The sequence below is a fragment of the Triplophysa rosa genome, linkage group LG21 (assembly GCF_024868665.1).
Source record: "Triplophysa rosa linkage group LG21, Trosa_1v2, whole genome shotgun sequence".
Lineage (NCBI taxonomy): Eukaryota > Metazoa > Chordata > Actinopteri > Cypriniformes > Nemacheilidae > Triplophysa > Triplophysa rosa.
Window position 1 is genome coordinate 14,096,182 of NC_079910.1, and position 13,699 is coordinate 14,109,880.

The following is a 13,699-nucleotide window of genomic DNA, read 5'->3' on the forward strand; positions in this document are numbered from 1 at the left end:
CCCTCATCGCTCTGTAAAATGACCTATATTAAACAGCATGGTGAACAAATTACCCTTTCGAGTGTTTCCATTCTTTGTACAAAGCCTATATCATTTTTTATCATCTGATAAGTATAAAGCATTTCGAAAGCTCCTTCAGTAAGTGTTATATAGGGGTATGAATAGTATGGAGTATTTATACTTATGGATGCTGAAAGTTAAATTGGACTTTTTCTTCATTTTTGAATCAAAACTCCGGAGAGAAACATGTTACCTGAAATTGGAAAATGTAGTAACAGCAGAATCTATAGATGCTAACAATCATGATTAAACTTGATGACGTTTTACTGTAGCTCAAGACAGAAATATTTTTAAATGATATTCACATGATAATCATTTTTTTTCATATTTTTCATTAAGACCCTTAGAGTAAAACGTAAGAGTTTCCTCTTAGAAATGTAGATTATTTAATTTCATTGTTTCCCAACATTTCCCAAATCAGCAATGAAGAACAATTTCTCAAACAACAGAAACATTTGTTTTGCTAAGAATTTTAAGAACACAGAATATAAAGAATATACAGTAGATACTTAAAGCATTCAGCATAACGTTTAGTGTCATTTTAAACCTACAAATAAGATCACAATATCTCATTTTTATCACCAGGATGATTATTTATTTTGTAATAATTTCAGTCTTGAGGTTACATTCGTATATAAATTTTAGAGAAACTAACATTTACATGATAATAACAGAGAGAATTCTGAAAGATTAAACGTCTAAAAAAAACGAATGTTCAAAATCAATAAGAAGTGACTTGTATTAAAAATTCTGGCCCAGTATTCATTCTGGCAGAGTACAGCTGTCTTGGCATATCGATGCTTTGACTGAATTTTGTGCATAGTGGGAGGACTTAAAATGATTGGAGTCTACGCCAACGCTTTTCAAAAACGGAAGCTCTCGCTGGGTTCTTAACCCCTTTCCCCCCCAGTCAAAGTTAACCAAACGGATAAAGATACTCAACAACAATGGATTATTACTACAGTGTATAACATGTAACATGGCAACAATGACATGGAGGACAGAAACAAGAACTAGAAGGCAAAACAATAACATCCAACAACTGAAATAGAAAAAAGGCCAATTTGACATGTTATAAATGAACAGAGATTGTAGGCATTGTGAAAGGGTATGTGTGGTCATTCTCCTGTGTTCAGACCTCAGGCACAGAGTGATCCATTGATGACTTCAGCAGGCCGCTTGACATCCTGAAATGCAAAGGTATTTGTGTTTAAAGGTCTAATTTATTTAGCATCATCAGCAGAATCTGAAAAACTAGAAGATTGTTTATTACAGCTCTATTACAATCAGGATACAAGATCTATTTTGAAGAAGAAAGAAGCTGGATCTCACTTCTTGATCATGTACTCATAGATGAATTTAGGCATGAGGGTGATGGTCATGGCAGTGGGAGAGGTGGTCAGGATATCCTTAATCTGAGTGTCCTGCAGACCAAAATAACAAAACATGATGAATAAATTTACATCTCAGTCTATATGCTCTTTACATTTCTCATACCAAACTCACTGCAGTAGTTCTCACCTTGAGTCCAATGACATTCTGGCCATTGATCTCACAGATGTAGTGATCGGTGAGCAGACCGTTGCGAGCAGCAGAACCGTCCTTCACTAGAGATGTGATGCGTCCAGATTTGAAGATGAAGCCCACGTGGCCGGAGCTGTCTTTGTGCATGGTGACTGCGCGTTGGAATGGTCTGAAACCGAGAAACAATCAGTTCACACAATGCATTTCCTAAAACCAGGTCAGGTGGAATGATGTTCTGTGTGGATGTTCAATTCCTACAATTCTCCAAAAGAAATCATTGACTACAGTTAAAAAACTGCTTTATGTCCAGCATCTGTTACAACTTTTGCCTTCCGTACATGAAACAACTTAATTCATGTAAGAAAGCAAATAACCACTAGGTGGAAGCAAACCGCTGGAGAAAAAGAATTATAAACATATAGTTTGTGTGATTCTCAACCTGTATATTTAAACCACTTCATTCAGAATTGTCATCGGACACAAATTGTTGCTATTCTTCCACAACCAACTGGACGAATGTAATATTCTTATTTATTCTTACCTTTACTAAACAACTAAGTGGGCAAACAAAAATCTTTGTGCAAATATCAAAGACGTTTGAAAGGGCCGTTTTCTTTTTAGTGTTGACATATTTTCCATTGAAATAAGACAAAGTAGGGCATATTGAGGGTTGTGTGACCATTGTTTATAATAACCAGTCATCTACTATTTGTTACTCAACAAATAAAGTGCTAGAGGCCAGTGGTGTTACAGGGAGGTAACATTTTCCTTTTAAAGAGCAATATATTGGGACTAAAATGTGGATGTGAATATGCCTATGACAGCTTTTTGTTCACTAACATACAGATGTCAACCCTAAATCTACGTACATAAAGCCACAAGTCATATCGTGATTTCATAGGGATTTGATACACTCCTGAACAAAATCTTAAGACCGGGGGAAACATTACAAGTATTCGCATTTCTCGCTGGTGGATCGTAACCAGGTTATAAGTACTGCTTCAAAATGCCAAAACAAGAAACAGGAGCAAGAGACAAAAAACAGAGTAGGCAATTTATTGAAAACTTCATTTAAACTCAAACAGGCTGTTCATCAGCTGATCAAAAGTTTAAGACCATAGCCCAAAAAAAACCCACAACAGAACTAAAAGTGTCAAAAATGGACTCAGTATGAGTAGCCTCACCGTTCTTGTTGATCACTTCAAACACTCGTTTCAGCATGCTTGATGTGTCTGTTTCCAGGAGGCTCCATGTGGTGAAGATGGCTTCACGAATGGCATCCACGTTCTGGAACTGACGTCCGTTTTTGTAAACATCCCTTGTCATCCATCCCCAAACGTTCTCAATGGAATTTAGATCAGGGGAACATGCAGGATGGTCCAAAAGAGTGACGTTATTCTCCTGGAAGAAGTCCTTTGTCAGGCGGGTGTTGTGAACTGCAGCGTTGTCCTGTTGAAAGACCCGGTCATTACCGCACAGACGAGGGCCCTCAGTCAAGAGGAACGCCCGCTGCAACATGTCCACATAGCCAGCAACCGTTTGACGGCCCTGCACAATCTGAAGCTCCATTTTCCCATTGAAGGAAAAAGCACCCCAGATCATGATGGTGCCACTTAGAAAACATCTCCAGTGGGATCTCCTTGTCATGCCAGTAATGTTGGAAACCATCAGGACCGTCCAGGTAAAACTTTTTCTTATCAGAGACTTTTTCCACCTGTCTCATGTTTGGTGCTCCCTTGCAAATTCCAAACGGGCAAGTTTGTGGCTTGGAAGGAGATGTGGCTTTTGAAGATGTTTTTTGTTCTTGAAGCCCTTCTCTCGCAGATGCCGTCTTATGGTTATTGGGCTGCAGTCAGCATCAGTAAGGGCCTTCATTTGGGTTGAGGATCGCCCTGTGTCTTCACGGACAGCCCATCGGATCCTCCGGCTCAGTGCAGGTGAAATTCTACCACTTGTCCCATAACTCTCAGGATCTTTTAAGAAATTTGCAATGACTGTCTTACTGCGTCCGACCTCGGCAGTGATGGCACGTTGCGAGAGCCCTTGCTTGTGCAGCTCAACGATCCTGCCACGTTCAAAGACAGAAAGCCTTTTTGCCTTTGCCATAAGGAGATCATTACAACAATGACATGAAAGCCATATTTTTGTGCAGATTTTAACTTTTTAAGGCTTTGGTCTTAAACTTTTGATCAGCTGATGAACAGCCTGTTTGAGTTTAAATGAAGTTTTCAATAAACTGCCTACTCTCGGTTTTTGTGTCTCTTGCTCCTGTTTCTTGTTTTGGCATTTTGAAGCAGTACTTATAACCCGGTTACGATCCACCAGCGAGAAATGCGAATACTTGTAATGTTTCCCCCGGTCTTAAGATTTCTTTCAGGAGTGTATATCTCACAGACTGACCTGTCGCGGACGATGAGCTCGATGCGCTGTTCTCCTGCAGCTTTCAGAGCTTTGTGGGCCTTGTCGGAGCTCCAGCCGGCACAGTTCTGCCCATTAATCTGTAGAACCTGATCTCCAAACCTCAGACCAGCCAGCGCTGCAGGAGAGTTTGCCTGGACCAGCTGGACGAACACTCCCTACAGACAGAAAGAGAGAAATGAAATGAATGAAAGATAATTAAGATTATTTGGTGATGATGATACTGCTGATAATGATGACACATTTGTGGAGAATGAGGGTGTATTGGCCAACCTATATACCGCTTCCTCTGCCAAAACAACAAGACATACAACAAACCAACAATAAAAGCAATAAGGTTGTCACAATACCAGGGATGTGACTGTGCACTGAAAACATCAAAAGCTGAGCCCATAATACTTCAATTATTCATTATTATTATTAATAATTATTATTATTACTAAAGTACTAATAATCTAACAGATCTAGTCGTGTAATTTAGCTTTATTCCCATTTTAGATCACATATAGAAAAAACAATTATGGACTATTAACAACAATCTGCCAAGAAATTAATTTCTTTCAAAGTATCAAACTTGAAACACTGCTCTAGGCTACACGAACATGAGTCTCGATAAAGAAAACCAGTTTAATGTCATTTCTTTTGGTAAAGTGTTACTCACATTATCAATATCTTTGAGTCGCAGGCCGACCTTTCTGTCCTGGTCTTTGCAGAGAATAACCTCCCGCAGACCTTGACGAATCTCTGCCCTCCTAATGCCCACGTCAGCTCCAGTCACGGGCCGCACCATGCCACTCACACCTGACGACACAGCCACCTGCTGCTGAGACACAGAGATATTCTTATTAATTCTTGTATGTGTGAGTGCATTGATTATTTGCAAAGGCATTCGTTTTTATTATTATGTTCACAGCTAGAGTATGGACAGAAGAGAATCTAACACTGTGTTTAAGATGCTCCTACAAAGAATCCTACATGAGCAATACTCCGATACAGGCCTTATGGTACACGAGTCATTCCTGGAGTCTACTTCCAAAAACGATGCTGAAAAATAACACTATGCTGAGATAGCCAAAAACAACGCACACAAAACCACCACATCCTCTCCTTCAAAAGCTTACACAATTGCTCTTGGCTGCTTCTGCTTTAAGAGAGAAAACATTGTGGCAGAATGGAAAAAAGTGACTGTACTGCAAACAAAACCAGGAAAGAATGAGACTGCATGGATAGGAAATGTTAATGTTTGCATGTATGAAACCCCCAAAAATGAACATTTTGTTATCGTTAACTCATCCTAATGTTATTCTGTTCTGCTGTAGTACACAAGAGATGTTAGACTGCTTTTTTCATTTATATAACAGTAAATATTGAGTAATAAATAGTGACCAAACTTTAAAACAAAGATAAAAAACAATGTGATAAAATGACCACTGCAATGTTGCAATTGGGCTAAATTCCAAACAAAAATGAAACCATGCTTTGCATACAAACTAGAGATGCACCGATATGTAAATTTTGGCCGATAACGATAACCGATGATCCTTTAACATTGGAAGCCGATAACCAATATATTGGCCGATATACAGTATCTGATTATTAAAATAAAATCCCCTAGGACTGAAACAAAAGGCAAAATGTGGACAACTGCTTTTATTTGAAAACATTTACTGCAGAAAACAAGGTAACCATTAGTTCACTTTTTTCTGCTGAAAATGATGTACCAAGCCTACTTTACACTATATGATTCATTAACCTTAAAACTGTTCTGCTATATTTTTTTATTTAATAAACAATTTATAGATGTTCTTCCGGAGCAACCCAGAAAATGTTGTTAATAGCCACATGTCTAACAGGTCTCGAGACAGAAAGCATTCAGACAGCAGTCTGATTCAAACAATATGCTTTATGTTCCTATAATTTACATATCAACAATGTTTTGCTAATAGCAGTAAGTGAATGATCACGACAGAAAGACTAGAGTACTGTACTGGATTTTAACTGTGCAGCGTGCAGCTGAAGAAGTTTAACCAGAGGAAATCATTTATGATTTATCGGCTATAATATATCGGCCTAAATTTTATTATCGGCCGATACCGATAACATTAAAAATGGCCATTTAAAGGCCGATACCGATGTGGCCGATGATTTATCGTGCATCCCTAATACAAACTAAATAAAATTTTAGTTGTTTCTTCGTTTACAGAAAATATTAGCTAAAATATCTGCATATTTAGATACATAAATATGAAAATTGGTCCTTCACGATCAGTTAAAGGAAACATAAAAAAATAACTTGAGTTACTGTATAATATTTAGCACATCAGCACTTTAAAAATGAGGCTTACCATTCATTTTCACTGCACAAAGCGTTTTTGTGTTCCACAGAAAAAAAGGACATTGCACATGTTAGATATAATATGAGGACTGAGGAGTAAACTAACAAAACTTATTTTTGAGCTGCTATTCCTACAGAGTCTCTTTCTTTTTTAGTGAAAACATTTAGTAACAGGAAGGAACAAAACTAACTTTAAATTCTATAAACAGCAGGAAAAACAAACAATGACAACAAAAACACACATAAATATCCACAAACTTACACTGTCAGCCACTGGGACCAGTGCAAGGTTTCTCTGAACCTCATCACTGTTCAGGCTGAGGCCCATGTAGTCTCCCAGCTCCTCCAGGTTTGGATAAAGACCTGAGTGTCAGAGAGAGAGACGGTGTATTTAAAGATGCACCGCAAACAACTACCCATTTCCCCACATGTTTTATTTCTGGACTATTCTGTCATTTTAAATGGATATTTTTGATCATTTTAGCATTTGCTTTATGATATAAAAAGGTCTTAAAGCAGACAATGGTGTGTAAACGTCAAAACAGAGAACAGGGTGCGTAAACGTCCAGTCAGCTCTCGGCCGCCCAGTGACTGGTTTCAGATTCCGGCTGTGAATGTTTCCATGCAGTAATGATTTCCTGGGTTGAGTCATGGCTAGTGTTTGCCTTTCTATTCCTCAACACTCGGATAGGAAAATGTCTGTCTGAAACGCGTTCTTACACAAACACAGGCAAACAGCAGCAGTTCATCTCTGGACTTCTACACTAGACTTAATGTCAGTGGGAATAGTTCATCTAACAAAAAGCCCACAGACGCAAAAAGATCTGGCTAAAAATCAACTTGGTTTTTACAGCCATTATGTAAACAAGACTCTATTCTTAATGCATGAAATGAAATGTCCAGTGTTATTCTGGATACTTGAATCTTATATTTCACTGGGAATATAAAATAAAATCCGAGTTTATTTGGAAAGATATCCATCTCATACAGTAAGGATGTCAATGCTGTTATCATAAACTTGCAAATTTCATGATGATTTTTAACACAAAGTACACCTAATACACATCTGAAATCACTCCAAAGGGCTATAATGAAAGCACACAGGTGGGGAGACATAGTCTGGATAAGAAGGGTTCAACCTGAGCACTTGTCACTGAGATTAGAAATAGGAAGCAGAGATTCTCTTTCTCTTTCTCAGAAAGCTGCTGCACTTTTCAATTGCTCTCAGATGCCCCGGGGCATGTCCTCATTTCCTGTTTGACAATTACACAAAACATTGGCGAGCCTTTCATCTCTATAAAAGCGGCTCTTACTCGGGGCTCCAGAAATGAATGAGAGAATAGAACGAGGAGATAGAGGGAAGAGAGACAGGCCTGGCGTGGAAAATCTTTGCAGACAGACAGCTACAGAGACTACTAAACAGACAAATACTACGGGGCTGCGCAGACCGACAGAAAGATATTTCTAGACTGACATGACAGACAGCAACAGAGGTGCATAGATATACAGACAGCTACAGAGAAGACAGTATTGACTAGACAGACAGTGTAAAATGATATACAGGCTACTAGGCCAAATCGATCCTGTGACTCACTTGAGCTTGGCATCCCCTGTGTGGCAGGCTGTGGCTGGTAGACCCCCTGAGTGATGGCTGGGGTACTGGTGGTGGCAGTGGCAAACTGGGATTGTGCCTAGAGGAGAAACAACACCAGGCTACAACAAACATCTGCTTTAACCCTTCGTTGAATAACATTCGATTAGCGACAGTCGGCAACTTACCCTAATGACCTTGTCCACTTTAAGGTCCTCCAAGGATGGATACAGCGACATCCTGGGAAAAAACACAATTGCCAAACAAAATTAGGAAACGTTCTGCGCAGCTAATAGTGTCGCCACATACAAGGAAATCATGCTTTAAGTGAGCTCACATCGCCTTTGTTATTCAGCTGACTAGCAACCACATGACTCCATCAGGAATTGAAACCTACGCTTATTACAGAAGAGGCAGATGAAGGACTCTATTGGGAGAATGTGGGGCAACACCGCTGCTTTAAAAAATGGAAAGAGGACACTGTGAATTCATCAACATGACAGGACGCCTTCAGCTTCAGCTCTGTTGCTTTGACGTTATGAAACAGTCCGCCTGCAAGTCCATCTGTGTAGCGCCATCTGATCAGCCACTCACTGACGTAACAAAACACACTTTAAACCCACCAGAAATTACCAACCACCTCTACAATCTTGCTTTTACGGGGCCAATAAAGAACATTATAAATATTCTGAATGTGACAGAAATTATATCTAATCCTTGAGTTTAAAGGTCCAGTGTATGCAATCTAGCGGCATCTAGCAGTGAGGTCGCGAATTGCAACCAACGGCTCACTCCACCGCTCACCCCTTCCTTTTGAAGCACTACGGTGGCTGACACAGGACTAAAATGTCATCATGTTTTCGTTTCTTTGCCGAAGGAGATAACATATTTACGAAACGCGCTCTGTAGAGCAGTTTGCCTGTTTAAGGCTACTGTAGAAACAACATTGTGAATTCCGTGTAAGGGGACCCGCTGTGTATGTAGATAGAAATAGCTCATTCTAAGTAGAGATGCACCGATTGCAATTTTCTTTGCCGATTCCGGTTTACGATATTATTATAAGTGAAACCTGCCGATACCGATTTTCTATCCACAAGCTATAATTGACAGTATACTGTATATAAAACCATATTAACTTTTCTTCAATACACATTTTTTTTATTTTAATTACATAAATGATTGAACATTACAATTTCTCCAAATTTCCCTGAAAGGAAATAAAATTACAGCATCTTCTCTTTCCCAAACAACTCTTAAATTGAAACACAACTCTGTGACTGAAAAGAAGTACAAATAATAATAAAATATAACTAAACATTAGGGCTGTGCAAAAATATCGAGACATGTAACTATCGCAATATTTTTTTTTCAATAGTGTATCGATAGTGATACCTCTACTATCGATATTTTTTTTTTAATCATGTCATATACATAAGGCCAAAAGTAAGTGGAAGAGAGCATGGCGAAAAATATAAGAACGCTTGGAGCTCTCAGAGCTGATGTGTGGGTGCGCTTTGGTTTTCAAAATAAGTCATGGAGTAATGAGTTATATAAAATAATGCTGTTTGTAGGCTTCTCAAGTCATGACACGAGTCACTTGGCTACTGCAGTGCATTAGACAAAAAGTTTATTAAGAAAAGTAACAATGGCATTTATTGTGCTTTCTCGGATGTGACACCAGCGCATTTAAAGCAAGGATGAACCAGAGGTTTTATACTGCCCATGTTCAGTGTTTTAACTGTAATGCACCACAACAGCCAAGTGACTTGCGTGAGCCACCTTATTCCCCTGTGCTACCCACTTGAGGGGCGCAATCCACAGTTTGAGAACCCAAACCTCTGATCTAATGGTCCATGAACATCGCACATCATGGCCACTCTGCAGAGGTAAGGGATGTTTTTACACTTATCCTTACAGAAAACCCCCGGTGGTGCACAGCATGTTGTATTTCTAGCTCTACTTTTGACATTTTCTATTTAAAGTATTGCAATATATCGCAAATGTGTATCGTATCGAAATACATAGCAATATATTGTATCGTGATCCATCTATCGTGATATGTATCGTATCCGGAGGCAATTGCCAATACACAGCCCTACTAAACATGTCACTTAATTTACCTTTTTCATTTTTGTGCAAACGCATCAAGTACTGTACAGACAAAAAGGTGCACTGTAGTTCATCTCTCACTGCTCTGTCTACATGGGGTATGTAAGCGAACAGTGATGCTAAACTCTGACACATGTCAGCGGATATGAGAGATGCACGTCAGTCAGCAGAGACTCGCGGTCCGGTGGACCCACATGCGAGTATAAACGAGCCGTGAAAGACAGGCTGTGCGCACGCACGTTTACATGTTTACTTGCGGCTTTGAGTGTACTGACGGCTGTGACGTTCTTGCCCGCATCACGGGCAACAGAAGATCGGCTTGGAATCGGCGAGACGTGAGACTGACCGGCCGGTCACCGGTCCAGCCGATCATACGAAAAAAACAGCCGATTCCGGTCTCTCGAGAGCGAGTGAGAGTGAGAGTGAGAGTGAGAGAGAGAGAGAGAGAGAGAGAGAGAGAGAGAGAGTGAGAATGTAAAATATGAGATTTAGAAGTTAGTAGAGGAAAGGTCAAGAAAAGTGATAAAAGAGACATGTGAGTAATAGATGTTGACGCAGTCACAATCACATGACACTGGTCACATGACATACTGTGAATATCAGCAAATAATAGCGCTGGCTGTAAATCCAGCGGAGGTAGAGCATTAAATCATCATCGGGTTACCGTAAACACCAAGTTAGACATCAGAAACTAACATCAGATACAGGAAGAGAAAGAGACCCGGCTCAACAAGACACATATTGAGTAACTGTAGAATCATGACACCTTAAATATGAATGTATAGTGTCATACCATTAAGAATACAAAAGAAGAGGGATAATATATAGGCTTGCCGATGAAAGCTAAAGTAAACAGGATGTACAGAGTTACAGCAAAAGGAATGTTGGGAGACATGATAAAATGTTGGAAAATATTTGACTATCAGGACAGATTGCTTAACTTCCCTGATGAGACGCCGCTCACGCTAACACGACCAGATCATGTGATATGAAAGAATGCAACAGGAAGGAACTAGGAACCACTTGAGAATCAAGTCTTTATAATACCTTTACAACCAGATTAAAGCCTGCCATAGTACTAATGGCTGACTCGACGTCAGATGAGTGGAAAAGCAAGGTAAATGTAAGGCAAGCACTTCTTGCTCCCACACGTTCACATATCGCACAAATCTGTGAAGCGCTCGCAGACAAACATTACCACAAAACAGAAAAAGCTCGCCTACACCCTCATGAATAAACTCCCACACCAACACACACAGAACAGCTCATGCGAACCCACACATACAGCCTCTTACACAAACTCTAATATGAGAAAGCAAACAGACTGAAATGTGTTTTTCCAAGACGATATCAGAAAAACACACCACGAATACCATAACTTGACAGATTCAATATGTGTTTGTCATCCCATAAAGGGACATTGTTCCCTGTCAAGAGCACTCCAGTAAAGTAGAGATGTCTCTGAAAAGTGGACTGGCAGAAACAGCAAGCAATCTATTTTACAGACATGTGTGCCTTCGTTGTTTAGAGCTCTGTCCAGTTCAGCTGTAGGACTCTATTATCAACTAAATCGACTGGGCATGAAGTGTGGTCATAAATCAAGACGGGATACAGGACAACTGGCAGTCTCATCATTGAGTTATTTGGCATCTGGGATGCACACCTGTTATTACTTAAGTGAGAATCTACATGAGAGTTTGTGTTGAAGTCATCTGGAAACTTATTTTACATTCTGGTTGAACTGTTTTCAAACTGCCACAAATCTCTAAAGTAAAGTAAAGTTAACTGTCCGGTTGACTGGGTGAGGGGCCTTTGGTATGGGGAGAATCGGGCAAAGCTCATTTTCAGGCAGGCTGAATGAGTGCCGAGCATAATAAACAACTCTCCCATGGCAACAGTCTGTAAGTCTATTGGCCGAGTCCAGCAAAGAATCCATGTGGCAATCTACAGTTTTTTGGGGGGGGAAATGTGCCGAACTGCATTAAATAACCTACTTCGTGATTTTCCATCCATGTGTCAGCTCGTGACATACATGACGACAGAGTTGTAATTATATAAATGAACACTGGTGACTTAGCGCACGAGGAATGTGGAAAGCCCCTTTTATTCAAAAAGCAAACAATGAACTAGGTTATTTGCCCTTAGGAGTCAACACTCGTACTTCATGTGTAGTTCTCGTTTGTTTTTCAGTCATCTATAATTCAATGAACCGTGTTGTCAAGTTTTGTTGCACAGACATAAAATCGAAAGTAAAGCAAGTTGTTTTTGAGGATAAACGAAACTGCGCGTAGGCGGAAAAGACGTTTCACTGAACCTCTAAATATGACATCATAATCATCATAATAGTCAACAATAAAGAATATATGCAGTCATGGTAAACCATATAATCGTGCCCTTAAAGCAAAGGAACTGATGTTTTGTTTGTTTCCTCTCTTTCAGTATGAAGCCATCTCATCGGTGTTTTCACTACATTATGTATTAACTTACAATTTAAATCACCAAATAACTGTAGACACCGGTAAAAAAAACAGTTACCGATCGTTTAAATATATATTTACTTTTTCACTCTCTGTCACTGTAAAATGAGCTAAATAAATCAAATGTAAAGTCTGACTGACTAATCTGAATCCGTTTAGCACTCGAGCTAGTCACGTTAACTCCGTTAGCAAACGCACAAAGATGCTAATTACACGAATAAAGTTATATTTATGTCTCTTGAAAATAACGACCAGGTGATACAGCCAAAAAATATTATCCACATATAAAAATAAACAGAACTAAACACAGGGAGCACAGCGAGCTAAAGACAGCCATGCCTTTGTTCTTCGTGTGTTAGCAACTGGCCAGTTAAGTTTAGCTTCGGTTAGCCAGCGGATCTTGCATAACGTTACCTGACACAACAACATTTAGCTCATCGAGTTTCAGTGTCCTTACCTTTTCTGCTTTTAGAGATGCGACGTCAGAAATAAACTAGGTAAATGAAATGGGAAGGAATGTAAACAAGTCGAGCGCTGTGGATGGGACGCTTTTCCTCTTTTGGCTGGAGCAGAAGTGAGACGCGGAGGTTAGGTGTACTGTCACAACTGTTCAGTTCGCTTCCTACTCTATACTTCAGCTTGTTTCATGACGCTAGTCACCACCTTATTTCATTGATCTTGTAGGCTGGGCTGAAACAATAAAACACGAATACGTCATATTCTGTTTATAACGTGTTCTCATTACTCATTAACTCAATGCACAATACACATCTCTAATGGCCACGTTCGCTGACGTTATGTACTTTGGTAACCAGAGTATAGTTTTTCTGGTTATTGATAATACTGAAAAATTGTAAGAAACTAAATTTAGATCTGCCACAAATTCTGAGTCTTTCTGCTATATTGTTTACTTTTTTTTTTTAAGAAACTGGTGTGTCAAAATAACACTGCTTAATTGTAATAGCAGTAAGTATGGTATCCGAAAGTATATTTACAAAAACTATGGTTAGTAGTTTTTACAAAGAAATGAACAGAAGGATTTAGGATTTTATCACCCCCCAAGCTGGTCTTAACTGGTCAAGTTCTTGATGGTTTCCCAGCCTGGTCAAAAAGATGCTTAGCTAGTGGCTGACTAGTGCCCAAAACCCCTCTAAATCCAACCAAAAAACCAGCCTGGAAAAACGC

At 39.4% G+C, this 13,699-nt stretch overlaps 1 protein-coding gene across 2 annotated transcripts; it reads right to left on the reverse strand.

The window, feature by feature from the left end:
• Positions 1-629: 629 nt before the first annotated feature.
• sdcbp2 (syndecan binding protein (syntenin) 2) lies at positions 630-13,166 on the reverse strand. 2 transcript variants are annotated; one of them, XM_057319599.1, is made up of 9 exons: positions 12,972-13,166; positions 8,117-8,168; positions 7,932-8,028; positions 6,600-6,700; positions 4,664-4,825; positions 3,985-4,160; positions 1,582-1,753; positions 1,393-1,484; positions 630-1,247 (listed from the first exon to the last, which is right to left on the reverse strand). In XM_057319599.1, the coding sequence occupies exons 2-9, from the start codon at positions 8,165-8,167 to the stop codon at positions 1,193-1,195; spliced, it is 906 nt and encodes a 301-aa protein (XP_057175582.1). In that variant the 5' UTR covers position 8,168; positions 12,972-13,166; the 3' UTR covers positions 630-1,192. The 2 variants fall into 2 exon arrangements, with proteins under 2 accessions (XP_057175582.1, XP_057175583.1); XM_057319600.1 differs by having other exon boundaries at positions 4,664-4,822; positions 12,972-13,164.
• Positions 13,167-13,699: the final 533 nt, after the last annotated feature.

Excerpts from the sequence above, each read along its gene's own strand:
- sdcbp2 (XM_057319599.1), bottom strand. The coding sequence starts at position 8,167 with ATGTCGCTGTATCCATCCTTGGAGGACCTTAAAGTGGACAAGGTCATT. Across the intron at positions 8,029-8,116 it reads AAGTGGACAAGGTCATTAGG|GCACAATCCCAGTTTGCCAC; the intron begins GTAAGTTGCCGA and ends TTTCTCCTCTAG. Across the intron at positions 4,161-4,663 it reads GACTCAAAGATATTGATAAT|GGAGTGTTCGTCCAGCTGGT; the intron begins GTGAGTAACACT and ends TTCTGTCTGTAG.